The sequence below is a fragment of the Myotis lucifugus genome, unplaced genomic scaffold, assembly GCF_000147115.1.
Source record: "Myotis lucifugus unplaced genomic scaffold, Myoluc2.0 scaffold_16, whole genome shotgun sequence".
Lineage (NCBI taxonomy): Eukaryota > Metazoa > Chordata > Mammalia > Chiroptera > Vespertilionidae > Myotis > Myotis lucifugus.
This window is the reverse complement of record NW_005871064.1, coordinates 11363861-11391235: the sequence shown is the minus strand read 5'-3', so window position 1 is coordinate 11391235 and position 27375 is coordinate 11363861. Positions and strand designations below refer to the sequence as shown.

At 38.7% G+C, this 27375-nt stretch overlaps 1 protein-coding gene and 1 pseudogene across 1 annotated transcript in view; both read right to left on the bottom strand.

The window, feature by feature from the left end:
• RALGAPB (Ral GTPase activating protein non-catalytic beta subunit) overlaps positions 1–27375 on the bottom strand; it is an 83098-nt gene that overhangs the window by 29370 nt on the left and 26353 nt on the right. Inside the window, exons 10-20 of the mRNA XM_006085168.3 lie at positions 25455–25656; positions 22587–22754; positions 21967–22081; positions 21438–21585; positions 19348–19412; positions 18027–18156; positions 16175–16299; positions 9775–9957; positions 8336–8487; positions 3173–3360; positions 808–914 (exon numbers count right to left, since the gene is read on the bottom strand). Of these exons, the coding sequence (XP_006085230.1) occupies positions 808–914; positions 3173–3360; positions 8336–8487; positions 9775–9957; positions 16175–16299; positions 18027–18156; positions 19348–19412; positions 21438–21585; positions 21967–22081; positions 22587–22754; positions 25455–25656 (1583 nt within the window). The remainder of the gene's footprint in view (positions 1–807; positions 915–3172; positions 3361–8335; positions 8488–9774; positions 9958–16174; positions 16300–18026; positions 18157–19347; positions 19413–21437; positions 21586–21966; positions 22082–22586; positions 22755–25454; positions 25657–27375) is intronic.
• Positions 11878–14413, bottom strand: LOC106696458 (annotated as a pseudogene).

The following is a 27375-nucleotide window of genomic DNA, read 5'->3' as shown; positions in this document are numbered from 1 at the left end:
AATTTCTTCATTATCTGAACTTTCCAATTCTTTTCTCCCATGAGCAAATTTTATTCACAAAATTACAAATGTTATAAAGAAAATAAACTGCATCCTAGCTGGTTTGGTCAGTAGGTAGAACGGACTGAAGGGTCCCAAGTTCGATTCCGGTCAAGGGCACATGCCTGGGTTGCGGGCTCGATCCCCAGTAGGGGCTGTGCAGGAGGCAGCTGATCAATGATTCTCTCTCATCATTGATGTTTCTCTCTCTCCCTCTCTGAAATCAATAAAAATATATTAAAAAAAAAACAAAACTGTGCCACTTGAAAATAAGATTTCATTCAATTATACAGCATATTAAGAAAATTATAGAGCACATTACCAATTATATGGGAATAAATCATTTGAAACAAGTCCTGTTACCAGGGAGATCAAAGGTCTAGCCAAACTCTTTTCATATATGGCGTGCACCTGAGTTTTATTATATTTATTTAACATTGCCCAGGGGGGGAAAAGGACAATTGTTCAGAACGGTAGTTCTTAATTATAAGTGGATACCAGAAACACCTGGAAAGCTTTTTAAAAATACATCTGCCTTGAAGATGTCTTTAAAGAGTAATTAGTGAATCTAAAAGTCTAGGCTCCTAAGATCATTTAAATATAAAGCCCCTGACTGAGACCCTGGTTAAGATAAAAACTATTTATTTTTTTCTGTGACTTTTGTGGGAACTTTTTAACCTTTAAATCATAATGTGCACACATGCACATGCACACATACATATCCACACACTCACGCCTAGTCACTTCCCTGTAACTTCTGATGGATACCTTCTGATTTGCTTTTGCTCCTCTGGGTAAAAGGCAAAGCTGTTGTGCCCATGCAAGTCTTCCAGACATTCCCCGAACCAGCACAGTGACGGAGGGAAAAAAATCATCTAGAATAAAAAGATGTAAAAGGTTTTATTTCAGACAATCATTTAAAATACACCTATTATCAACTGCAGAGCTTCTAATAAAGCCCAACACAGTGTTTCCCAAACTTTCATCCTTTGTGTACCACCTCTGTGGTTTCTCATATCCATGTAGTCTTATTTTATATGAACCACTTTCTTTCCTTTTTTTTTTAACTTAAATTTATTTTCAAAGGAAATTGTATATCTCTATTTTAAATAGAAAACCATAATTTTGGTGTGCTAATTATGTATTTTTTAACACATTTAAAAATACATAAAATACTAACTTCATCTCACATACCTCCAATGGTACACATACACATTTTTGAGAAACACTGTCCTGGCCAATATTTTTAACTTCCAATGTTGGGAATAACCCAAGTGCAGGAAGACAGACTAGACTGGTTGCTTGCAGTGCTACTACATTCACCCATGTCTTTGTGTACCACTGTCCACTGAAGGCAGGCACTGTTCCATCCCACTGCAAGTTCAGGGGCAGGAAAAGGTAGGTAAAGAACTCAGGATGGACTTCCTGAGTAACCCAGATCCTTCTTCTTATTTCCTTTCTTAGTCTCCAGTGGGGGAGTCAAAGTTGTTGACAATTCTCTCTCATTTCCTCTATTAGCTATTACAATAAACTATTAAGATATCTTTGTAAATCTGTAAATCCTAATTGTTTTTTTTTATTTTTGGTAGACTTCTGATGAAATGTAAATGTAAAAAAATCTGAAAAAGGCCAGGACACACAGAGGGGATACTGGGATTTTACAGACTCCTCAGCAGGCTGTTTAGGAGTAGAAGGAATCATAAAATTAGGCAGAAGACAGGGAATAAGACTCAAGCAAACCCTAGGTTTGGGATAGAGAAGGAAGAGAGAAGACTTGGGACCAGCACTTCTGGAGTTGGGCAATTATTAAAAGCTCCATCTATTCCATATTAAAATCTCTGTATCTTACCACAACACAATGGAAACCTATGATGATATTCATTTACCCCTGAACTTCGGGGAAATGTCTAATTTTTCATTTTTATGGATTTATGAGATCCTACTTATATATTCTCTCAAGAATTTGCATGGGACTCTAAGACCCGTTCACTTTTGCGAAGGTAAGAAGGCAAATCTTTAAGTGAGAAAACCCTATCACTGAGGGGCAATGATAACAAAGGGACGGTATGAGGTTCAGAAAATTTGGATTCTAGTTCTAGTCATACTTCTCAAGTGGACAAGCCTAAGTTTCTTCACCTGTAAATAAGGGAACTGTACACTAGGTGATTCCCTGGGTCCCTGTATGCCCACAGATTCTGTAACCTTCACTTTCTTTCGCCTTTCTAGCAATAAGAGTCTGAGAACATGCTTCCTTTATATACTGGCTTTACATACATCAGGAAAAAAAATGTATTTTCAGTAGTCTTGCTTATAGTGGTAATCACATACTTTGAGATGGTTTATATTTAGGGGAGGAAGAAGAGGAAAACAGTGAATGTTGTGTCCATAGAAAATCACTGAAGGGTTTTCAGGGCACTGGCATGGTCAGATCTGTATTTGAGGATGAATACAATGGTAGCAGCAAGAAGGATGGAGATAAGGGTAACAAATTTCGGAATTGGAAGGAGAGTGTATCAGACCAGACAGGAAACCACAGCAATAATCTAGGTAAGAAATAATAAGGCCCTGCATTTGAATATACTGGGAGAGCAGTTTAATATGGAATAGATGGGGCCTTTAATAATTGCCCAACTCCAGAAGAGAAAAGAAAAGAGTCACTGGGTAGGTAGAAATCAATTATATAAGGGAATCACAGAAAAAAAATAGGCAAGACAAAGACGACTCCTCAAATTTCCACCTCTAAGGGTGAGACCAGTGACTGAAATAGAACACTGTGGAGTGGGGCAGGATCCAAAGTTCAAGAAGAAAGGAAAAGTAATAATGATTTTTAAACACAGTAAAAAAACAACAACAGAAAATGGCCCACTAAAATAAATATTTTATAAAACTATAGAGGTCTTTTCTGATATTCCAGATACACATTAAGGGCCTCTAAAAGATTCTATATAATATGTATATTCCATTTTCTGACCTTCCGTTTTTCATTCGCTATTATCCCACAGCTAGACATCTTTCTGACAAATTCACAATTGCTTAGAATTTGCATTCTTTCCTTCCCTGAAGGAAATAGCTTGCTCGTACTGATGAATATGATGATATAGCTGTGGAGAAAGCCCGAAGTGCTGAAACTTACTCTGTTCATTTCCAAGAGGCTGCTCCAGCATTGCCAGGATGACACTGTTATCCAGGACAAAGTACCGGAAGCTATGCTTGTTTATGGTTGGCAGCCTGGAGTATTTAATCAAAGTGGTCTCATTCACCAAACTACAAGGAGAGGCAGGACCACTGGGTGAAGGAAATGCACCAAGCAACTGCATAATACTATGGAGAATACAAAAGATAACAGTTAATTCCCACAGTAAAATCTTAAATTTACCTCATGTGTCAATGTGTCCTTCTGCACTTTTGATTTTAATCGACCCGGCCATGCTTCCACTTTGCAGGTCAGATTTACTCCCTGTGGTGGATGCCTTGATGTGCCATCCAGATTGCCCCCTCCACTGAAAGATTCACTCCCCTAGTTGCAGGAAGATGGTGGCCACAACTTTCAGCTGATCTCTTTCCAAGAGGTGCCCTGGGCCAACAAGAACCACCTCACCTAAGATCACAGCTACCTCCTGGGCCAGTCCATACCCAACGAATGGCTGATGCAGGGGTATAAAGTTTCAGTCCTCTTGCCCCAATTTCAGAAATCTCTGAAGTGCCAACTCAGTTCCAGATCTCTTTGTTGTGACTGCTCACAGTTTAGTTCTTCCCTATGAGGGAGTGAAGGAATATTGCTTCCTTCTCTCCTTCATAGGGGTTGATCCTGAGAGCACTTTCCAATAAACTTTTTTGCAAGCAAATTTCTCTCTCGGAATTTGCTACCTAGGGAACCTAATCAACCACACTTCCAAAGCGCCAAAAGATAAAGATACATTAAAAATTTTTGTGTGTTCCATCTTTCAAAATTATGCTAGCTAAAGCATTCTAGAGCTAGAAAAGGATAAACCAAACCCGCTCAAATTTTCAGATGAGGAAACTCAGGCTCAGAAGAGATAAGTGATCATTTAAAAGACCAGAGTAGATATTGTCCTCATTTTCCAGATAAGAAACTTGATGCATTAATAGTTACACTTTGCAAAACTGCTATAATTATCAAATGAGAAAATATAAAAGAACTGATTTGGACATTGGAATTCAACTGATCAAGCCTTAACATTAAGATATGTTTATATTCATAGAGATTTTTGCATACATTCAACAAATAACATACATAACACTTCACACATTATTTTATTTAGTTACCATAGCAATCCTATGAGATAGATAGCACTATTATTCCCATTTTATAATGAAGAAATTGAAGCACAGAGAGAATGTATCTTGTAATGAAAACATAAGATTTTATCTTGTGGTCCTAATATTATTACCTGACCTTTCATATGTAACTCATTTGGGAAGGTAATATTCCCCAACACCACTTTTATCATCTCAATCCTCACCTTGAGTAGCATCTCCCTTTCTCTTTAATTCTAATGCTTGAACTCAAACATTTCTGATAATGAAAGGCAACATTGCTCAATATATTTTTTCCTTCTATTCTATCTCTTCCTAAGAGGAGGACTATCTAAGAATTTCAAGGACCAGGAAAGTTTCATGATGGGTCAAGCCTAAGGATTTGTGAATAATAGGTGACATACCAGTAAATGGGAACATGTGGCTTTGGTTTTCTAAAAACGGGACGAAGATGGCTGTCACAAAGCATATGAATCATGTGAGCTTGCTTGTGTTCTATGCAAGGTTCTAAGACATTATCAAATAGGTTGCTCACCAGGGAATAGGTCACTAAGATCAAATCTCACCAGCCTAACCACATTTTGTCTTCTTGATGGTGACTAAACTGGAAAGGCAGAGAATTACCTTGAAATCAAGATATGTGAGTATTTGAGTGTATCATGATAAACCTACAGATAAGATTTTAAAATACCTGTGAACCTGAAGGAAAATTTCCTATGATGTGCTTTGTGAGTTTACCTTTCCTTTAATATTTTTATCAGTGCCTTTGATTAGGACACACAAGGTAGGCTCATTAAATCTGTAGTTGACCAAAAGTTGAGCTGCAGAGTTAATATACCAAAGCTGGGATTTAAAAAAATCTTAAAGGACTAAAATCAATCAATCAATCAATCAATCAAACCTTACAGGAAAAAAATTTCAGGTTTAAATATAAAGTTCTGCCCTAGCCGGTTTGGCTCAGTGGATAGAGCGTCAGCCTGCGGACTGAAGGGTCCCAGGTTCGATTCTGGTCAAGGGCATGTACCTTGGTAGCAGGCACACCTCCGGGGGGGCGGGGGGGGTGTGTGTGTGCAGGAGACAGCTGATACGATGTTTCTCTCTCATCGATGTTTCTAACTCTCTATCCCTCTCCCTTCCTCTCTGTAAAAAATCGATAAAATATATTTTAAATAAATAAATAAATAAAATAAAGTTCTGTACATTACATCCAAATGCCCTCCAACAGATGAAAGACTCAAAAGGTTTTGCAGAATTAATGCAAATCAATAGGTTACCAAAAATCCAATGTAGTCTCCAAGTACATTTAAATGAAAATATATTTTACAGAGTCTAAAATATCAGTCCACATCTAGCATATTATACTCAGCAAATGATCTTTAAGAGGTGCATAGTCAAAGCTACGCCATTAAGAGGAGAATGACCAGGATGACAAAGGTACTTGGTTCCCCTGTCATATAAAAAATAGTTGAAAGTACTGGCAGAAATGAACCAGAGAACAAACATTGTCTTTCAGACATACTGTTTAGAAAAAAAATTTGAATCAGAACCAATGAGTAGGAGTTAAAGAGGGAGAGATTTCAGTTCAATTTAAACATCAGGTTTTTAACAATTAAAATGAAATGGGTAACCTTGGGGTCAGATATCCCAGAATCAGAAGCTAAATAACAAGTCTGTCTTAAAGTGACTTAAGCGGAGGGGCTGCTGAAATGACTTCCAAGAGCCCTAATTCTGGATTTATATTAGTACACCAAGGGGAAAAACCCAAGCAGGCAATCTATACTCCATCATTGTCTACTGTGTGCTCAGCACTGTGCATGGTGTGAAGAACAACTTGGCCCAGGTTGAGAAGAACACTGGCATGTATCAGACATAACCAGGTATGAGAATTCCATGCTCTACAGTAGGGTCAGACTGACTGAGCATCCAGGTACAGAAAAGAGTCATCATGCAGAAGCAGAACAACCAAAGAAGGTCCCATGGAGGTAGCTAGATTTGAGGTGAGCACTGAACAATGGAAGACGTGGCCTAGAGAAGAGGGAAGTCCTGAAAACCAGGGGTTGTATATAGACAGGTATGAGTATGCCCTGTTCACGGCCATGAGTGGCTTTCATGGCAAAACGGATGTGCTGTGAAAGATCAGACAGTTCAAGTGGGGGAAGAATAAGGAGGCCCTTGAAAACCAGACCAGAATATTCTGTTTTCTATCACTCAAGCAGCAGAATAAGAAGTTCAGCAATAGAATGCAAAATGAACTAGAAAGGTAGGAGACTGAAAACAGGAAAATCAGGCAAGAAGAAAGGGTCTTGGCCAAGATGCTATCTGAGGTTAGAGGAAATGGAGGAAACACTTTCGAAAGTAAAGTTTATTAGACTCAGTCACTAGCTTCATATGGGGAATGACATATAAATAAAAAAAGCCAAAGTTCTGTGTGCATAACTGGAAAACAGCAGTGATACGGACATAAAGCTATAATTGTAAAGGAACAGAGAAATTTGGTTTTGGACATATTTCACGATGATAGGACTATTCAAAGCACTCTTCAAGATTGGATAAGTTGCCAGTAGAGACAAGACTAGATTCGGGAGTCGCATCCCAGGGCTCTCTTCTTTTATAATGCTTTTAAATCTATTTCTATTAGTACACCAAGGGGAAAAAACCATCCAGGCAATCTCAACTGTGGTCTTCTCTCTGAACATTTATTATTTCTAGTACTCATTCATATTTTTCTGATTTTCTAGCTATTAGCCAAACCTTCACAAAGTCACTAAGAGCCAGCATTAGCATAGTAACAGGACTAAACTAAAGCCAGTACACTTTTAAAACTATTGAATGACCTAAGCCCATGAGAAACAGAAAAAAATCCAACTTTATTGTATGTATCCTAAGTTATCAACAAACCACTGAACTCCAAAGATTCTGAGATCTTGGTAAGGGCTGATTTATGTACATATCTTCAAGCAGTCTTACCTACCACATTACTAAGCCCAAGATAAGCCAACCCAGACTGACATGACATTGCTCCTTCCTGCTTTTTTATTGGTCTGGGTCTTCATCTACATTTATCCTGTGGTAAGCACCATCTTTCCACCTGTACTGATTCAACCTAATCTTCTCCACTTACCTCTTCCTCACAGTTCATAAATGTGCCTAAATTGCCTTCTTTACATCCTTCTACTTTCATCACTTATCAGCCAAACACAAAGTCTCTCAACTCTTTCTGTTACTTTTTACCAACCTATCTCCATTCCTTCACTACTAAAATACTGAACAGGAATCTTCTCTTGCTGACTTACCCAACCTGGAGTCTGGCTTATAGCTCAAACATTACTCATCCTCTAAAAGTTAGGTCCAATGTCATTTTCCCCAGGAATCTTATTTCGATTTTCCCTTATCTGGAAGTATTCATTTCCTCCTTCCAACTCCCCAGCATTTTATTTGTACTTCCTTCTCTTTGAGCACTTATTGTCCATGTAATAGTACAGCTAATTGTGTTTATATTTTACCTTCCCTAGTGGATAAGAAGCTCTTTGAGGATGGTAAATCTGATTTTTCATTGTGATCCTATTACCAGTTCATAAGAGGGAGTTCCTAAAACTTGGATGAATGAACCTTTAATATAGTATAATATAAATGGTATAACAGAGAATACAGACCACTGAGCTAGAAAGCAAGAGACCTGACAGTGTGACCCAGACAGATCTTGTCTCTGGATGCAGGCATCAAGTCAGGATGTGGAATTAGGCTCTCCAAAATCCTTTCCAACTCTAACATGGTATGACCTGAATTAATGTCAATCAACATAAAAAAAGGACCTCAACTCTCAGGCCCAAGTTCCTGGTTTCTTCCCGTCAAAAAAAAAAAAAAAAAGACATTTTCTTCCCTAGTTTATTTCTGTAGAAAAGGTATCCTAAAGGGGTTGCACCACTTAATGCTAAAAAACTGAGGAGGAGAAAAAACAAGGATTACAGCTAACCCCAACAAATTTCTAGGCATATTCCCTATGCAGTCACTTTCATACCATGTTAGGGTGGCTTCAGCAGCATCCTTTACCCTCATAGAAGCAGGGTTTGGCTCCTTATCTCCTTTGTACTTGACCTCTTGCTCACTGCTCTTGGACTTACTTCCCGAAATACCCAGTTCCACAATCTCCAGTACTTCCTTAAGACAGTCCTAGAAGCAGGAAAGGCGAATCAGTTTTTATAATACACCTATCTTATAAGACAAGGAAACACATCAAATGTTAATAGTGGTTGTGTTCTGGTAGTGGGGCTCTAGTTTCTTTCTCATTTTCTTTAATAGGTATATATAAATTTCATAATAATAAACTCCCCCCAATTTTTTTAAAGAAATAAATTTGAGTGTTCATAGAGTTAGATAATAAGTAATGATAAATTCAATTCAATTTTATTAGTCATAGTTCTTACAAAACTACCTCAGATTATAAGTCATGAAAGCCCAAATGAAAGAAATGTAACTGTAATCTATTAAACCTGGATGGTTTAAAACATGCTAGGTTATCCAAAGGGAAGTTCATCAATTATTGACAGTTTTAAGCAATTTCTGGTATCATAACTTTAGAAGCCTTAATGAAAATGACTAAGATTTAATAAAAAGAATTATTTTTTAAACTGCATAAGGCTCTAAATAAATATCCACTATGCTTGATATCTCTTCTTTTATTTTCACTGTGAATTCACTCTAACTGCCTGCCTCCCCATAAAAAAAGTATTACATAGAATAATGGCAGAGAAAGCAGCCTAGATATCTGTGCCCCCACAAAAGCAGGGAAACATGCGTGAAATGAAATTTTTAGATACAAGCAACCTTTGCAGACCAGCCTTGCTTTAGGTTGGTTGCCTGGCTATCAATTGCCTTTCTTGGTTTGGTAATGGGTTACCAAAGTGCCTTCTGGCCATCTCAAAGCTATCACCCTTTTAAGAAAGAACATTCCCACCCTAGCCAGTTTGGCTCAGTGGATAGAGCATTGGCCCATGGACTGAAGGGTCTTGGGTTCAATTCTGGTCAAGGGCAGGTACCTCAATTGCAGGCTTGATCCTGGCTCTGGTCGGGGCATGTGTGGGAGGCAACCTAACGATGTGTCTCTCTCACATTGATGTTTCTGTCTCTCTGTCTCTCCCCCTCCCTTCTACTCCCTCCAAAAATCAATGGAAAAATATCCTCAGGTGAGGATTAACAAAAAAAGAAAGAAGAACTCAAATAAATGAGTCAAGTCCTCTTCTTTTAACAGAACTTCTCTATGGGTTCATTTGCAACCAAATATAAGTATGACAGTTTTTGAACTGTGCTCAAAAGGATAAGTGTTCTATTGAAATATAACAAGTACATTCAGTTTAAAGTATGCAATATAGTACTTACATTTATATATTCTCTTTTAAAAGATATTTTCCCAACATACATTTTATTTCTATTTATTGTTTTAAGATGTAGTAAACTAACCTTTTCATCAAGCATGTCAGGATGCTCTGTCAGCCAGACACAGAGACATTGAAAAGCTGCCACTATCATGGAGTGCAGGTCCCGGGAGTGATGAGGAGCTGGCCGACTACACTGGTACACAATGTAGCTGCAGACAGAACTGATGGCTCGCTTCCGGTCTCCGGAATCAACCATCACCTTCACCTGAGCATATTCATATGGGGAACACAGTTAGCCAGGAACCATTATACCAATTTTAAAGCATCTGCACTGAGGCCTGGCCTTTCTGAGAATATAACACACCACAGGAAACCTTGCTTCTAAAACATTATTTATATAGGAAATCAGACTATTCATAGGTATTATAATACTCTATATAAAAACAGAGGGCATTTTTCAAATCTTAAAGTAGTATTTCATGCCCTAAAACCTAAACTCATAGGATGCATCTACTCACCATTGCCAGAGATCAAAAGAATAGCTGGCAATAGAACATGTACACATTTTTTGAGCCCCCCAACCCAATCCCACAATGATGTTATGGGGCTATAAAGTTCTATGGGCAGCTGCCCAGAGGTATAATCAACATACAGTAAACTAGACATATTTAAAGTGTACACTTTAATATATTTTGGCATAAGTATATATCTGTGAACTATCACCACAATCAAGATAGTGGATATATCCATCACCCCCAAAATCTCATGTAGCTTGTAATCCTTCCTCCAACTCCCTTTATCCTCCTCCCTAGATTACTGATGATCTGCTGTCACTATAGGTTAACTAGCATAATTATTTTGAGATTTATCCACAATTTTGGGTATGTGTATCAAATGCTCATTCCTTTTTATTTCTGAGTAGTATTCTACTGTACGGCTATTGCACAATTAATCCAGTCACCCACTGACTGACATTTGGGTTGTTTCCGGATTCTGGGTATCTATAATAATAAAAGCACAATATGCTAATTAGACCAGACATCCTTCCAGACCACTTTCTGGACAAAGCCGGGGCTGCAAGAGAAGCCTGGGTCCCAGGTGCCTGCCATTGGCCAGAGGGAAGCCCGGGTCCTGGGTGCCAAAGGGAAGCCGGTGCCAGCAGCCGGGGGAAGGAAGGCCTACTCTTGCATGAATTTTGTGCATCGGGCCTCTAGTCCTATATAACAAAAGGCCAATATGCAAATCGACTGAACAGCAGAACAACCGGTCACTATGATATGTACTGACCACCAGGGGGCAGACGCTCAACGCAGGAGCTGCTCCCAGGTGGTCAGTGTGCTCCCACAGGGGGAGCGCCGCTCAGCCAGAAGCCCTGAGCTGGGCTCACAGGCTGGCAAGCACAGCAGCAATGATGGGAGCCTCTTCCACCTCTAAGGCAGCGCTAAGGAGCAGCGAGCCTGGCTTCTGGCTGGTGAGCGCAGTGGCAGTGGCGGGAGCCTCTCCTGCCTCCGCTGCAGGCGGGTGGTAAGGAGCGAGGGGTCCCAGACTATGAGAGCCCCAGATTGCTAGAGTGATGTCTGACTGCCAGCTTACGCACAATCCCCAGGGATAGGGCCTAAGCCAGCAGGCGGACATCCCCCGAGGGCTCCCAGACTGCGAGAGGGCGCAGGCCGAGCTGAGGGACCCTCCCCCCCCGTGTCCCCTGAGTGCACAAATATCGTGCACCAGGCCTCTAGTTACAAATAAAGTTGCTATGAACATTCATGTACAAGTCTTTGTATGGATATATGCTCCTAGTAGTGGAGTGATTGGGTCATATGATAGACGTATGTTTAACTTTTTAAGGAACTGCCAAGCTGTTTTCTAAAATGGCTGTCCCTTTTAACATTCCCTTCAACAGTATTGGAAATTCCAGTTCCTTCACGTCCTCACCTACATTTGGTATGGTCAGTCTTTTCAATTTTAGCCATCCTAATAGGTATGGAGTGGTAACTCATAGTGTTTTAATTGCATTTTCCTAATAACTAGTGATATTGAGCATCTTTTCATGTGCTTATTTGCGATATGTATATTTTCTTTGGTAAAGTGTCTGCTCAAATCTTTTCCCCATTTTTTAATTGGGTTGTTTGTTGTATTAATGAGGGGTTTTGTTGTTATTATTGTCTTGTCTTTTTAAAAGATGTTATTAAAGGTCTTTACAAAGCAAGAACCACACTATCCAGATCCAGCTGCTAAGAAGAACCTGTTGTGCAGCAGGAACTGGCTAGAGCATGGCAGGTAGCTCTGGCTTCCTAACCTTATGTCCTGAGATAGATAGTGGATAGCATCTCATCTTTAGGGTCTACAATGTTCATGTGGTTAGACAGGGACTTAGGGCCAATCTTATCATTTGGGTCCCAGGATAGCATGATCTTCACTTTGATGCCCAGCACACCTATCTGAGCACATATGGCACATGGCGGTACTGATATAGCTAACAGGGTCCCCACTGTAGATCATCAGACCATCCATAAACTTCATGGATCCAGCCCCTGTCTTTGGAGTTTCCCTGACACCAGGACCTTGTAGCCCTTGGCCCCACTCTCCATGATGAACTGCAGTACCCCACAGCAGGCTCTCAACACAGCAACCCCTCCTGGAAGTTTGTAATGCAGAGACTCTGTGCAATGGCACACAGACCTCTTATGGCTACCTTAACTTCATAAAACTCTACAACAAAGCCCTCAGGGAAACTAAACTTCTAAACTACATCGGTCAATTCCTGGACCCACTGGTCCTTCTCACAAAGAACATTCTGCATCCCAGAGGCCAAGGCAATGATTTCTATGCTGGTTGATATAAGTCAGATCTCAATTCCAGGGTAGCACCTTCAGCAAGCCTCTAAGTGAGAACTCATTCAGTTTAGCTCTGAAAATGCCATCAACAACAAATTTTCTCTTCTTGGAAATTTGCACCACTATATTGCTATCATGCACCCAAAAGCAAAGGCTATTACTGAGTTTTGAGAGTTCTTTATTAATCTGGATATAAGTCCCTCATTGGATATATTTTGTAAAGATTTTCTCCCAATCTGTGTTTTGTCATCTCATTCTCTTAAGAGTATTTTTTGAAGAACAGTAGTTCATAACTTTGGTAAAGTCAAATTTAATAGTTTGCTTTTCTATGGTGCAATATGTAAGAAATCTTTGTATAACCTAAATCTTCATTAAATAACAAAGATTTTCTCCCATTCTAGCAGTTTTATAGTTTAGGTTTTCTATTTAGGGCTACAATCCATTTTGAGTTAATTTCTGTACATAGTGCAAGGTATGAACCAGTTCTTTTTTTATATATGAACTACAGGCCCGGTGCACAGATTTGTGCACCGGTGGGTTCCCTCAGCCTAGCCCACTTCATAAAACTTCATCTGTTTTATGTCTATATACAGTTATATATCTACAGATCTATAATTATCCTAAATTATCCTAAATGGCCTGATCCCCTCTCACAATCCGGGACCCCTCGGGGGATGTCAGGGAGCCGGTTTCAGCCCGATCCCCGCAGGCCAGGCCGAGGAACCCCACCAGTACATGAATCTGTGCACCGGGCCTCTAGTATGCATGTAAGATCTTTGGTTAATCTCTTCCCACCCTCCACTCTCCCTCCTCCCCTCTGAGATTCATCAGTCTGTTCCATGTTTCCATGCCTGTGCGTTGAGCATCTGCCCCCTAGTGGTCATTGCGCATCATAGCTGCCAGATGGTCAGCCGGTCACTTAGGCTTTTATATATATAGACTGGTGGCCCGGTGCACGAAATTCGTGCATGGAGTGGGAGGGTTCCCTCAGCCCAGCCTGCACCCTCTCCAATCGGACATCCCTCTCGCAATCTGGGACCACTGGCTCCTAACCACTCACCTGCCTGCCTGCCTGCCTTATCACCCCTAACTGCCTCTTCCTGATTGCCCCTAACCCCTCTGCCTATCTGCCTGATCGCCCCTAACCTCTCTGTCTGCCTGCCTGATCGCCCCTAACTGCCTCTGCCTGCCGGCCTGATCTCGCCCCCAACTGCCTCAGCCTGCCTGATCACCCCTAACTGCCCTCCCCTGCTGGCCTGATCTTGCCCCAACTGCCCTTCCCTGCCGGCCTGATCTCACCCCCAACGGCCCTCCCCTGCTGGCCTGATCTCGCCACCAAGTGCCCTCCCCTGCTGGCCTGGTTGCCCCCAACTGCCCTCCCCTGCCAGCCTGATCTCACCGCCAAATGCTCTCCCCTGCCGGCCTGATCACCCCTAACTGCCCTCCCCTGCATGCCCGATCTCGCCCCCAACTGCCCTCCCCTGCTGGCCAATTTGGTTCTGATTGGTCAGTTTCTATGCCAGTCAGCGTTAAAAGCTCTGCCTCCTAGGCAGCCATTGGCTCCTCACAGTTCACCCAGATTTGGTTCTGACTGGTCAGTTTCTATGCCATGTGCTCCGGGCCTATCTCTGGGCCTGATCAGAGAGGCGGGGCTGATCAGCAGCCCCGGTAGAGGCCCAGAGAAAAACAGAGGCGCGGCTGCTGGTGAAGCCCGGAGAGAAAGAGAGAGGCAACGGCTGATCAACAGCTGTCAGACCCTGCCTCTCTCCGGGACTCTCTCCGGGCCTGATCCACAGCCCCCTCGGCAGTCAGTGCTGGGTCGCACGGCAAATTAGCACTGACTGCAGGACTGACTTCCGGTGTTCGGTCGAGCCTTCGGCTGGTCATTACGGAACCTGGGTTTTTTAAAATTAGTATATCTGATTGTTCCAGCACCATTTGTTGAAAAGACTCTCCTTTATCCTGCACCTTTATCAAAAATCAGATGTTCATGTATATGTGCTTCTATTTCTGGACTCCCTATAGTATTCCAGTGATCAATTTGTCCAACCCTATTCTAATACCAGACTGTTTTGAATACTACAACTTTATAATAATCTTGAAATCAGGTAGTGTTGCCCTTTATGATTTGTTACAGAGGTCTAGAGCAGCCCTCCAGCTTGGGCTAATTATTCCTAACTACTGAGAGTATCTGAATGTCACAGGAAATAGTACCTTGCCCTCAAGGACAGTGTGGTCCTGCAAGTCTCATGAATGGCTAGTCTTACTTTCTACATCAGTAACTGCTCCTCACAACACAATAGCCATTACACATATCCCTGAAAATCTTTGAGGTAAGCTCTAAGTGGTGGTAAGAACATCTTAGGTTTTCTAGCCCATTTTGTTTCTCAGGACTTAGGTAAGTCACAACCTTTGCCACCTGTCCCCACATCTATAAAACGAGGGTTTGAACTTTATCATCTCAGCCAGTATCTCTTTATGTGTGTATATCACCCTTTTGTTCACAAAGTGTTTTACATACTTCCTCTCATTTCATTTGATCTTCACAACACCAGGAATTATTATACACAAGATAATCCTGCCCGTTTTACACAAAAGAAAACACTTAGATGATGAGTGAGGATGTGGAGAAACTGGAACCCCATACATCTCTGTGGAAAACAGTTTAGCAGCTCCCCAAAAAGTTAAATACAGAATTACCATATAACCCAGCAATTCAACTACCATGTATATACCCAACAGAACTGAAAATTGGTATTCGAACAGATGAATGTACACACATGTTCATAGCACACTATTCATAATAGCTCAAATGTGCATCAACAAATGAATGGGTAGACAAACTGATATATATAAATACAATAGAATATTATTCAGCCATAAAGGAAATGAAATTCTAGCATATTCTATAACATAAATGAACCTCAAAAACATGTTAAGTAAAAGAAGCCAGGCACAAAAGATCACATATTGTGTGATTTAATTTATATGAAGTGTCCAGAATAGGTAAATCCATAGAGACTGGTGGTATTCAGGGATTGTGGGGAAGGGAGACCAGAAAGCAAATGCTTAATGGGTATGGATTTTCTTTTTGGGGTGATGAAAATGTTTTGAGGTGGCGGTTAAACATTACAAATGTATTAACAGCCACTGAATTCTTCACTTTGAAATGGTTAATTTTGTAAATTTCACTTCAATAAAAAAGAAAATCCTTAGAGTACAAATGGCCACCCAACTCCAAGGTTCCACAAAATTGAATAACAGCTGTGAAAGTAAAAATATAGCCAATTTTCACCTATCTCTGATAATGGAAGATGGAAGAGTCACAGTCCCAAATGGCATATTTTAGAATAATCACTCTTTCTTTACCAAATTTATATTTATTAAAATTAAATGATCCTATACTATAATGGTACAAAATGCCATGCTGAAGATTTTAAAATAGTATCAAAAATACTAAGTAAAAAGAAAAAGTGAAGTTCATTTTGTAAAATCTCACTTGGAGGCTCACTCTTGCACACTTTGAATATAAACTATGTTTGAGTATAAACCAACACTGCGATATCCATACCAAGGTGTCAGGAAATACAGAAAATAGAGTCATGGTCCAAGGCTGCTGGGCTAACATTAAAGGACTGTCCTTCTCACCTTTGCCAGGCCGAAAAGAACTCCCAGAGCTGCCAGTGATATGCTCCATGTCTGGGTCGCCACTGGGAAGTTAAGTCTTTGGGTGACGAGATGAATGCTGCGAATCAGTAGCCCCGCAGCTGAATCTGTATTAAGAGCTAGGATATAACCCCAATGCCACATCCCACAGGAGGGAAAACAACTAAGCATTAGTAACGAGAAGCACAGCATTCCACCAGGCACAGACCACAGCAGCCACAGTGAGCACGATGGGCACCCACACAGTGCTATGCTCCCCGCCCCACTGGCCTGAGCATCAAGCCTGACTGAAAAACAGTGCACAGGGCACACACACTGGACAAGAGCAGCTTCTAGTTCCCAGCTCGGGTACTTTCATATAGACATCCACTGGGATTTAGTAATTTCAATATCATTCTTATAACAATATAAAATTTTAAATTTCTACATTAACTCATAGAGTTACATTTTCAAAAAAAAAACAATGAAAGGCTATCAATTATTTCCTTGGAATTTTATATAGAGGGAAAAATTCAAATCTCAGAATCTTCTCAGATGCTGGGGAATTATCCTAAAGCATATACTAAAATTATTTTCAGGGGTTAAACCATCAAAAATCACATGCATTGCTTTTTAAACACATTGTAACATTTAACTCTTCAAGACTACTTTGATACTTCTAAAAAAATTAAATAACCAAGTGATTGTGTTTTTATTTGGCCTCCAATTCTATATTTAAAAGCAACTACTACTTGGCTGATAATAAATAAGGACAAATTAAATTAAATTGATAAAGGAAGCTTTAGGGACATTATACCTGTCGATCCTATCAGAAAGTGGGCAGTGACAACAGAAAAAGGAATGATCATTAAAGAGACACATTCATGCGACACTAACACAAATCTGGATTTCTTAGTAAAAAATATTTTACAACATTACAAGCAGACCTCACTAACACCAGTTCAAAATGCTGAAACAAACAATAACCACTTCAAACACTTAAATTAGAACACATACAATGCAAAAATTTCTTTAGTGTAAAAGTGTTTTAGAAAGCATGAAAAATAAACAAATTTTTGCCTATAATATACTTAAACCCATGAACATAATGAGTAAGACAACAATTTAAATAAATGTAGTATTTACATGTGTTTACTATCTACATAATGCCTTATATCTGACATGCTTGAGAATGCTTATAATTAAAAAATTAAACTCACATCTAAGGATCTAAATTTCATTTCAATCTGGTTGGATTAACACTTACAGATTCAATACACTATTATTTGTGTATAAAAACATAAAGGTACCCACAAACTCAGAGAACCATAAAGTAATTGTCCAGGGTAAAGGACACCACTGAATAGGATGTTCTTCTGGCAACTGTTTCCTTACGCTTACTTAAAATTTGTGACTGAGAAATCTAACCAGATATATAGTAAGGTATATAGGTTTTAAGCACAAAGAGAGATTTTCCTCTGGATTCCCATCTCATGCATTTCCCACCACTCATCCTTACCACATTGCAATAACTGATGTACTGGCTGACTCTGCCACATCCTATTTGACTCTGTGTTACCAGCATCTGGTACAGAATTCAGAAATGTTTCCTGACCACCCATTATAATCATTTATAAAATCTAAAACTACCCAGAATCTAACTACTAAAAGTTATAGAGTTAAATTTATAAGATTTATTTGCATTTTCTTAATCTTTACACTAATAGCCTCTCTATTACTCTTAAATACATAAAAAAGTATGACCATAAAAATGTTTTGCTAATTTGTTTTATATACCTAGACATTAAAAGTTATTCTATAAACTTTGGATTTCAAAAAAACAAACATGGCTTACCATAATCTCTTAGGAGAGCTTGAGCAGGTCTTTCACTATCAGGAGTTGTGGGCTCTGTGCTTCCACCACTTGCTGAACTAATACCACTGTTAGTGCGACTATGACTCTTCAGGTTATTTTCTCCACCACCCTAGTCAAATAAAAATGAATCAAATATTTTAGGGCTATAGCCATAGTTTACCAATATAAATAGAGGTCAATCATTAAAAGCCATACTGATAAAATGAAATGTGCCAACTAAATAGCACAAAATGATACACAGACAAAAAGTGACAAGGGATTAAAACTGCTATAGTGTTTTTGCATAGACACTATCTACTGAAAGTTTATGAAGAGTCTGACGATTACAGGTGCCTATTCTGGGGTCTTCTTTGGTGATATTTACAAAGGGCCAGCCAAGGACCTTTTTCATCTTCACTAGCTAATGACTCCGCATCCTTCAAGAAATACCCTAAGTGCCTCCCAAGCAAAACTTCAGAACAGGAATACAATCTTAAAAAAAACAAAACACAAACAAACAGTAACTCTCAAATATAGTTATACCATAAAATACAAAAAAATATATATATATTATGGTTAGTTTAAAGATTAACTCCTATATGTTTAGGAGCTAACAAACGTATCTGTTAAAGATTTCCCTCATTTTTTCCTATGTAAACACAATCCATTATATCAGATCAGTTTTTATTATTAGCCACCTAATGTGACATGAATATAATTTCCTTAATAATAATTTGATCACCCATCCTACATCCACCATTCTAGTGTATTCCATTAATTTATCCAATCCACTGCCTCTACTCCAGGTATAGGAATCACATATCTTGGAGACAGAAGCAGGGGACACGGGGAGTCTCTGGAAAACTTTTTAAAGTTAGGAGCATTGGTGCTCTGGGGAACCTTCAAACTTTGATCTATAGGGCCTTGCAAGAGCTGATGAGATGAAAAGGAGTCAACTAGATGCTTGCTAACAGCTAGCACTATATCTACTAGGGATAGAAGAAATTATGGAGTAGGGGTTTTTTTCTAGATTATTCAAGCCAATTCAACAGCACAGCAAAAGAAGTAAGAGCTTTAAGCAATAAAGACTGGGTTTGCTGGAATTTCTCTCATGCAGTATCTCTCAGGAACCTGATGTATAGTTGATGAGGTACTAAAAGGTAAGAAGCCTCAAAATATCTGATATTTCAAAATAGAATCCTTCTGCATCAATAAGCTGAATTTACAAACAAATGCCTTTAAAAATCACGAGGACGATATTTTAGAATGAAATTTAATCAGAAGTTGATAGTTTCTGACAGATTACATGTGGTAATCTTACCATTTCCATTTGGCAACCAATGGCTTCTAAAAGTGCTGAATCTTGAACAATATTTAGCATTGCTCCTGCAACAGCAAAAAAAAAAAAAAAAAAAAAAAAAAAGCATTTTATTTAAATACATGACAAGAATACTAAAATGGCTAAAATAACTCAATTAATAGCAGAAACATGATTTTTAATAGAGCATTCCTGAAATTTCCATAAAATTACCAATAAATCTGTTGACTAGTCAGAAAAGATACTCCATTAAAATGCCCTAATTCTGATCTGCCCCCAAAGTTTTAAAACCACATTTTCCTAAAATAAATTTGAAGGTCAAACTTGCTTTATATAAAAATGACCATTACCAGATATTTTTTAATGAAAGACCAACCATTAACATCTCAATTTCAGGGCTTGCTGAAGGCAAGGTGCCTTCAAAATATAATGTATTTATCATCAAGGAACTCATAGCCCTAGAAAGGCTAGGACAGAAACAAGATGGCGAGCGTAGCATACTGCTTTCTTATCCCAGTGGGAGAGTACTCTTGTCCACAAAGGATAAAGACAGAACAGACACAGCTTTGCCAATCTAAGGCAAGAATGCCAATTGATTCTTCCTTGGAATGTATAAGGGAGCTCTTCAGAACAAGGGGAAAGCAAAACTAACACTCTTTTTTTTTCTTCTTTCCCCCCCCCACCCTTGACAAGCCCTGCCCTCCCTTACCCCCCAGTGTCTTATGTCCATTAGTTATGGTTATATGGATGCATACAAAGTCCTTCGGTTGATCTCTTATTCCCCTCCCTCCTGTCCCCCAACCCTCCCTGGCCTTCCCACTGCAGTCCGACAATCGGTTTGAGGCAGCTCTGCCACTGTATTTATTATTGTTCAAAAGTTTGTAATGGTCTTAATTATCCATGAAAGAGTGAGATCATGTGGTATTTTTCCTTCAGTGACTGGCTTGTTTCACTTAGCATAATGCTCTCCAGTTCCATCCATGCTGTTGCAAATGAAAACTAACACTCTTATCAACCACAGAAATTATCTGATTTCAAGTGATATGTTATTTGAATAACTTAAAACACTACAAGTTAAAGGCTCTCTCAGATTGAGATTTAACCTTTGTTCCTTCAACTCCTTTCCAAAAATGAAAGGATTTACTCTTCTCTACTTATCTCACCTTCACACTATATAACATACTATCCTTCCTGAGCACTAACTCCAACCACTACTACCATCATTTCTGTCTATTCAAATTCTGCCCTATAAAATCCAATTTAACTTCTACTTCCCCCTATGAAGTATTCCTTGATCTTTTGGTTTCTTCTCTTTCAATACTAAGGACATGCTGATGTCCTTATGACATGCAATCAGTACTGCCTTCTACTATTATCTGACTACTTTGTGAGGGTATTCCAACCTCTGCAGTGAGACTTGCTGAAGGGCAAAAGCCACACTATTCACTTCTTTAGTATCCCACTCCCCACAGAGTACCTATACCTAAGACCATGCCATTGGCTTGTTTAGATGAATGCCAGAAAGCACAGTAAGGAAGAGTTGCAGTGATCAAGTTGAGAGTAATGAGGGCTTAAAATATGCCAGTGGCCATAATGATGAGGAGCCATTTAAGAGGCAATCAATATGATTAGGAGACAGTAGGAAACAATAAGGAAAAAGGGAGGAAGCACAGCTACTCTTCATGTTCCTCCTGGCAGAGTTCTGACACAGCTTCCAGAATTACACCCACCTCAAAATACTTTCATATGCAGACAATGGGCAAGAGGAAGAGGCAGAAGGGGGAGGAAAGGAAACAGAAGAAAGGGGAGGGAAAGAGAAGAGGATAAGGGTCAGGACAAGAGGGAAAGAGAAAAAGAAAGAACACAGATGAAACTAAGCAAAAATGACTTACCAAGACAACTGAATGCTCTTCTCACCTCATCTCACTCCTTTACATTTTTTCACATATAAAAGCAAACAAATTCTGCTTCTGATTCAGAATAAGTAGAGCTATATTAGACTTAGCCTCCCATCACCAACCACTGCCTTCTCAGCATGTCTGGGTCAAAATTATCTGGTTTTTCACTTACAAAAACAATGTATGAACACAAACCTAATATCATTTGAGTGTTGTTGGGGTCTGTTTCCGTTTGCAAGGCACCTATTAGTATATTCACAAGTCTCAACTTCAGGGACAAAAAAGTTATTGGTTTATCATAAGAAGAGCTGTCATCATTACTAAACTTTCCTTCCAGAACCACCTATGGAAGAAACAAATAATATTTAACATTGATTGCTGTGGTACACTATGCCCATGTAGAAACTGATACAGTGGACAAAGAGCAGATCAGTCTAACAAGCAAGGCTTTTAATCTGACTAATATTAGCCACTGTGCTAGGTCTGTTGCTAACTCAACAGCATACTATGTTATCAGATGTCACCAACCTATCACCACTTGAAATGGTAGGTGAGGCATGCTCACTAACAGAAGAAATTTCCCCAACAAATCAACTTTGTTGATTCACTAAAATACTTTTTAAAATGTTTTTAAAAGCTCCTGTTCCATTTTTAAAAGATAATTTGACTTGAATTTGCAACAAAACAGAACATAGAATATTAAAAAAATTTAATAAAACATTACCTCAGATTTGACTGTGCCAAAGTGATGAGGGAGGGGCAACAAAGAAAGCAGGATATTAATGGAAGATCTTCTTAATTCTGTTGGATTTACATAGTTTTTGAATTTGGAGAGTTCTCTGCCAAAAAAAAAAAAATTGCTATTATTTCCAAACTAAAGTATGTTTTTAGCTATTACCAAATATACATTATGCCAATTTTTCACAATACAAGCACTGGGTTTGGTTTCATAAAGACTGCAGTACCTACTTTCCACTGAGTTTATATTCTATAATGTGTGTGTGTGTGTCTATGTTAAACTGCTGTTATGGAATTAAACTAGAATCTGATTGACTGATTTTAAATGTAAGGCCTACTCTACAAAATTTAGGACTTCTAAGCCGGGGTTGCTCTTACGCCTCCAAACCAGGCCACAGAAGATTAAACATGCCCATGGACAAATCAGAACTGAAGGAGCTCAGGGATGAGGTGGGTCTGAATATTCTACACTCATTTGATGTGGCCTGAGTCTCCTTGGGCTATGAAGACAACTGAACATGATAAACTAGGAAACTGGGGAGGAACCACAAAAACAGACCAGGCCAAACCCAACAAATGATATGCTAATATAGAATGACAACTTACCTGTCAGGCAAAATGGTTTCAAGAGCTGAAATAAAGTAAGGAACCACAACATCAATCCCTTTCAAGTCACAGCAGAACAAAGGAGGGGAGTTTAGAATAACGCTGGCCAAGACAGGATGGCACACATAATCATTTATCTGCAAACCTTGAATTAAAAGCATGTAAAATCTAGGAAAGCAAGAAAAAAATTTTAAACAAACTGCTGGTCAGCTGTTTCCATAATTATTAATATTTTCTACAAACTCACCAGAAAGTCTTTTTGCACTCTTCACTACTTCTAACCTTTAAAGGCATTACTGAAGTTAGAACAATTCTGAATCAAAAACACTAAGAACCAAAATTATCTTTCCTAATGAAAAAAATATTCATGTTTATTATACCTTTTTGAAGCCTTACAACTCAAACTTACAGGTGCCTACAAATAAAGCAACCAAAACAAAGCAAATGGCTGCAGTAATTATCAATAAACTGGAGGAATTATTGTATTGAAAAATGTGCCTTTTTCTCTGTGACCCATAATTTTGGAAAAGACAAAGAAAGAAACCTCATTCAACCCTGCATTCATCATGATGTTATATAAGACTCCGTATAGGAATATACCTAAAGTGTACCTTACATTGAGTATACCTTACTTTTAACCTGCTCCTCTAACCTGCAATCAACTAAGCATTCAATCTTCCATCATTCAAGAGCAACTCTACAGGTTTACTCTTCTACTACTATAAGGCACTTTTCCTCTCTGCAAAACTCTTCCGAAACAGCTTCCCCACCTCCTGGTCATTGCTCAACACATTTCAATCCATCTTTTCTCCCTAGAACCAAACTAAAATTATATTAGCAAATAAACAAAGGCCATTTCATTGCTAAAACCAGAAGACATGCCTAAGTCTTAACTGACTCTGCCTTTTTAAAGCACTCAAACCTCTGATTACTCCCTTCTTCTCTCCTTATTCTTCTGACCTCTGTGGTTATTTCCTTTTAATAAATCCTCTTACTCCGCCTGCCTTCTAGTAATGGTGTTCCTCAGGCTGCCAAGCTTAGATAATTTTCTAAGCTGTCTCTTCCACTAGCCTGGTTTTAAACACTACTTAAGCCACTGAATATAATCAACTCAGTCTCTACCCCATACCTCTCACCTGAGCTCCAGATCTATTAGCCAAAAGTATACTGGATACCTGAGGGCAAGACATGTCTATTGATGTACTCCAGTAATCCTTGTGCAGTGTATGGCATAAATACTTGTTGATAAATACCCCAAAGACACTTCAAGATCAAAACTAAGCTCATCATTGGCCCCCTCACAAATATGCTTTTTTGGTTGGTCCTATCCAGTCTTATGGACCAGACAGAAAGCCCATGGTCATAACCTTCATCCTTCCTGCTGCTGCTACCATTTGTGGTATCTCCCTAACCAATATTCTCCCTCCTGAGAAATGTACTCCCTCCCACACAAGGGGTGCCAGCATTCCATGTGACCCACTCTTACAGCTATAGATGACTAAACCAGAGGTAGACACCTGATTAATCAGATTCTCTTTCTCAGGAATTTGAAATTAGGATTGAGAGATGCTAACTGGCCCTGCTGGTCACCTAGACAAAGGCCATGAAACTGAGAACTTAGAATACTGCAATATAAGAAAACGATCTGCAAAGAACAATGAAGCAGTTCTTGAAGACCATGAAGACAGAAAATTCAGAAAGGAGGAAAACCCATTCTGGTCCTTGAACACTTTCTAGATGCTGGTTCCTGCCCATCATGAGGCCCTGCTGCATATCCTGACCTTCGAATGTATTAAATGGTACTATTTTATCATAAATGATTTTCCTTTTGCTTAAGTCATATTGAGAGCCTATTAAGATACTCCTAAAACTAAGAGCCTATTAAGATACTCCTGGTACCCTGAAGGTACCATTCTGTTTCATATCTATATGCTTTATTCCCTCTGATAGTACGTTTAAACCTCTCTCCTGAGAACCTAGCAGATACACAGACACCTGAATGCTCTTGTTGATATTAATATAACTTCAGCAGATGTGCGAATGATTAGTTGAGATGGGCAACAAAAATAGGCCATTTCAAGTTAATTTCATAAAAATGTAAAAGACCTAAAGGGTCATGGCTGGGACAAAGTGGAGAGATTAGAAAGAGCACTAAGTAGCAGAAAGTCTGGAGTTGGTTGACCAACTAAAGATGTACCTGAAGAGAAGTGGAGACTAAAATGACTCCTAGTTTCTGGCATGAGCAACTAACTGAATGGATGGCAGAGGCATTCACGAAAATTGGTTGAAGTCATAAATCTGGATAAGATGACCCTACCCAACTTGCTTATACTACCCATCTTTTTGAAGACCCAGCACAATCATTCAATCCTCTGTAACTCTTTCCTGAACCCCCAGGGTAAGTGTATGCTGCTTCTTCCTCTGAATGGTGACAGCACTTTGTGCTTTTCTCCTACCAACTTCCTATTACTACTGGATCATTGTAACTTGTGTACATGGCTTTGCTCACTCGAGAAAATAAGCTCCTTAAAAGCAGGATCTACAGTTAACATTTGTGAACCATCTACAGTGTCAAATACTGGGCTAAAAATTAATTTAAAAATTAGTATAATCCTTCCAAATCTCTCCAAAATTATAAGTCAAATAAAATAGAATAATAGTTCTAAAATTAAAAGGATCTTAAGGGTCTTTACCAAATCTAATAAGGCAAGTAATATGGAAGAATTCAAGCAAAAATTTTGATTACTTACTGACATTTTCAGGTATTTCAAACCAACATTTACTTATCAATTCAGCCTACCAAGGCTTGTTACAATATAGTTTCACTACCCAAACTACATAAATGGAAAAATAAAAAAATTCTAAGACCTGGATAAATAAGCTGGCAGAATCTCTTCTCCAGTCTTCTTGCTACAAAAAATCCTACACAGTGTCCCACAAGCCTCAGCTCTTCCTGCTTCATAGTTATCAGGAAATTCACTTGCATCAAACATGGGATTGGAAACCATGGTGTCTGTAGACATTTGTGACCCCTTCCGTCGAAACTCCATGCTAGCTTGTGTTGTAATGGCTGGGGAGAGAAAAGGAGGGTTTTATTATATTTGTCAATATGCAAATAGGCTCATGGGACCCTGGACACAAAGATCAAATGTTGGTGTCATTAAATAGCTACTTGAATAAAATCCAATAATTCTTTCGTTTAGCAACTATGTCTTAATTTTTTTAAGGGCTCTCTGTAATCTTCTTGGAAAATGGGTAACAATTAATCTATAGTGGTATTGTCAGTTTAACAAATTCTACTAGAAGTATTTTCCAACTGAATTTTCAATCATCAAAGTACATTTGTATATATCTGTACTCATATACAGATATATAATACAAAATTTGGCTTTTCTATTATTTATTCTGTTTTTAACTTCCCCTATAGAAAGATGCTTAAACATTAAGACAAAGAGCTACTGCAATTTTCACATTACCCCAGACAAACATCATTATTGAATGGGCAATCCCATGCCAGTCTGTATATTTTAGGGAGAGGGCAAAGTAAGGATGAGTAATGGGTAGGAAGAAAGAGCATTCCCACCACCCACCCAACTCCAAAACACACACCAAAGAATCGCCCAACCAAGCAAAATGAGAATGAATTTTAAAAACCATAGACAGCAGCTAACTGGAGGTTGATAGATCAGAAAATTGGATTGGTAAGAAAGATTATCTATCATGGTCATTCATTGTCACTGAAACAGAAGCCCTTCGAAAGTTGCTTTTATTTTTAATAAAAGATTTCACAGTGTATTGAAAACCACTCTGAAATCTTTTATCACTCTACATGAAATGTTTAAATTATTTTGTAATATTTTTAATAGAATGCAGAGTCAAGTATAAATCTTTATGCAACTTCCCATGAGCCATTTTTAGTCCTGAATAAGCTATCCAGCAATAATACATTTAAAAAACACTACATGCAAAATGCATACAAATCAAACATTAAATCTGTATAAAAATAAGCTTAAAGCTTAAAAACAAACAAAAAAAAGCCAAAACACAGTTAGTGCAAAATCCTGGAATTCATGACATGACCAGACTAGTATACAGAAATAATGGGACTGATTCAGGCAGATTAATTTGCTTTTGCCAACAATCTTCCCCATTCAAAACACAGAAAAGTATTTTTCTTCCCAGTGCAAAAACTACAAGAGACAATGACAATCAAATTTTTTAATGGAATTATGAAAAAAATAAAAACATGACTGCAATTAAGGAGAAGCTTCTGGTTCCTACTTACAAGATTTATAAGAAAGAAGAATTTGGATAAAAGATGCTGCAAGATAATAGAAATAAATGGAAACAAATCAAAGGACAGCAGTAATTATAAAATACTTTAAAGATGGTGAAATCTTACAGTAAGTTAAGAAGCTTTTTAGCTTTTTAAAAATTAGATTAAAAGCGTTATGATACCACAAGCTAATTCAAAAACATAGAAAATTGTGCATTCAGATCCAAAAATATAATTTTTGTATCATGCAAAAGAAATGAACAAAGAAAATTACACAACTACAAAAGAATTGAGGTTTTGAACTGCCCATAACGTGCATTAAATTTTTAGTTCATTAACCCTTCCCAGCTCAATGTTACAAAGCACAGTGTACTGTCAAGTAAATCTAAAGCTAACCAGTTCATAGAAGCAAACATTTTAAGTTACAGGTGAACTGGATGGCAGAATTCCTTGATGACAGCCAGTATTTAGAAAACAGACTAACAGTGTTAGTATTTCCAAACTTCCCACCAC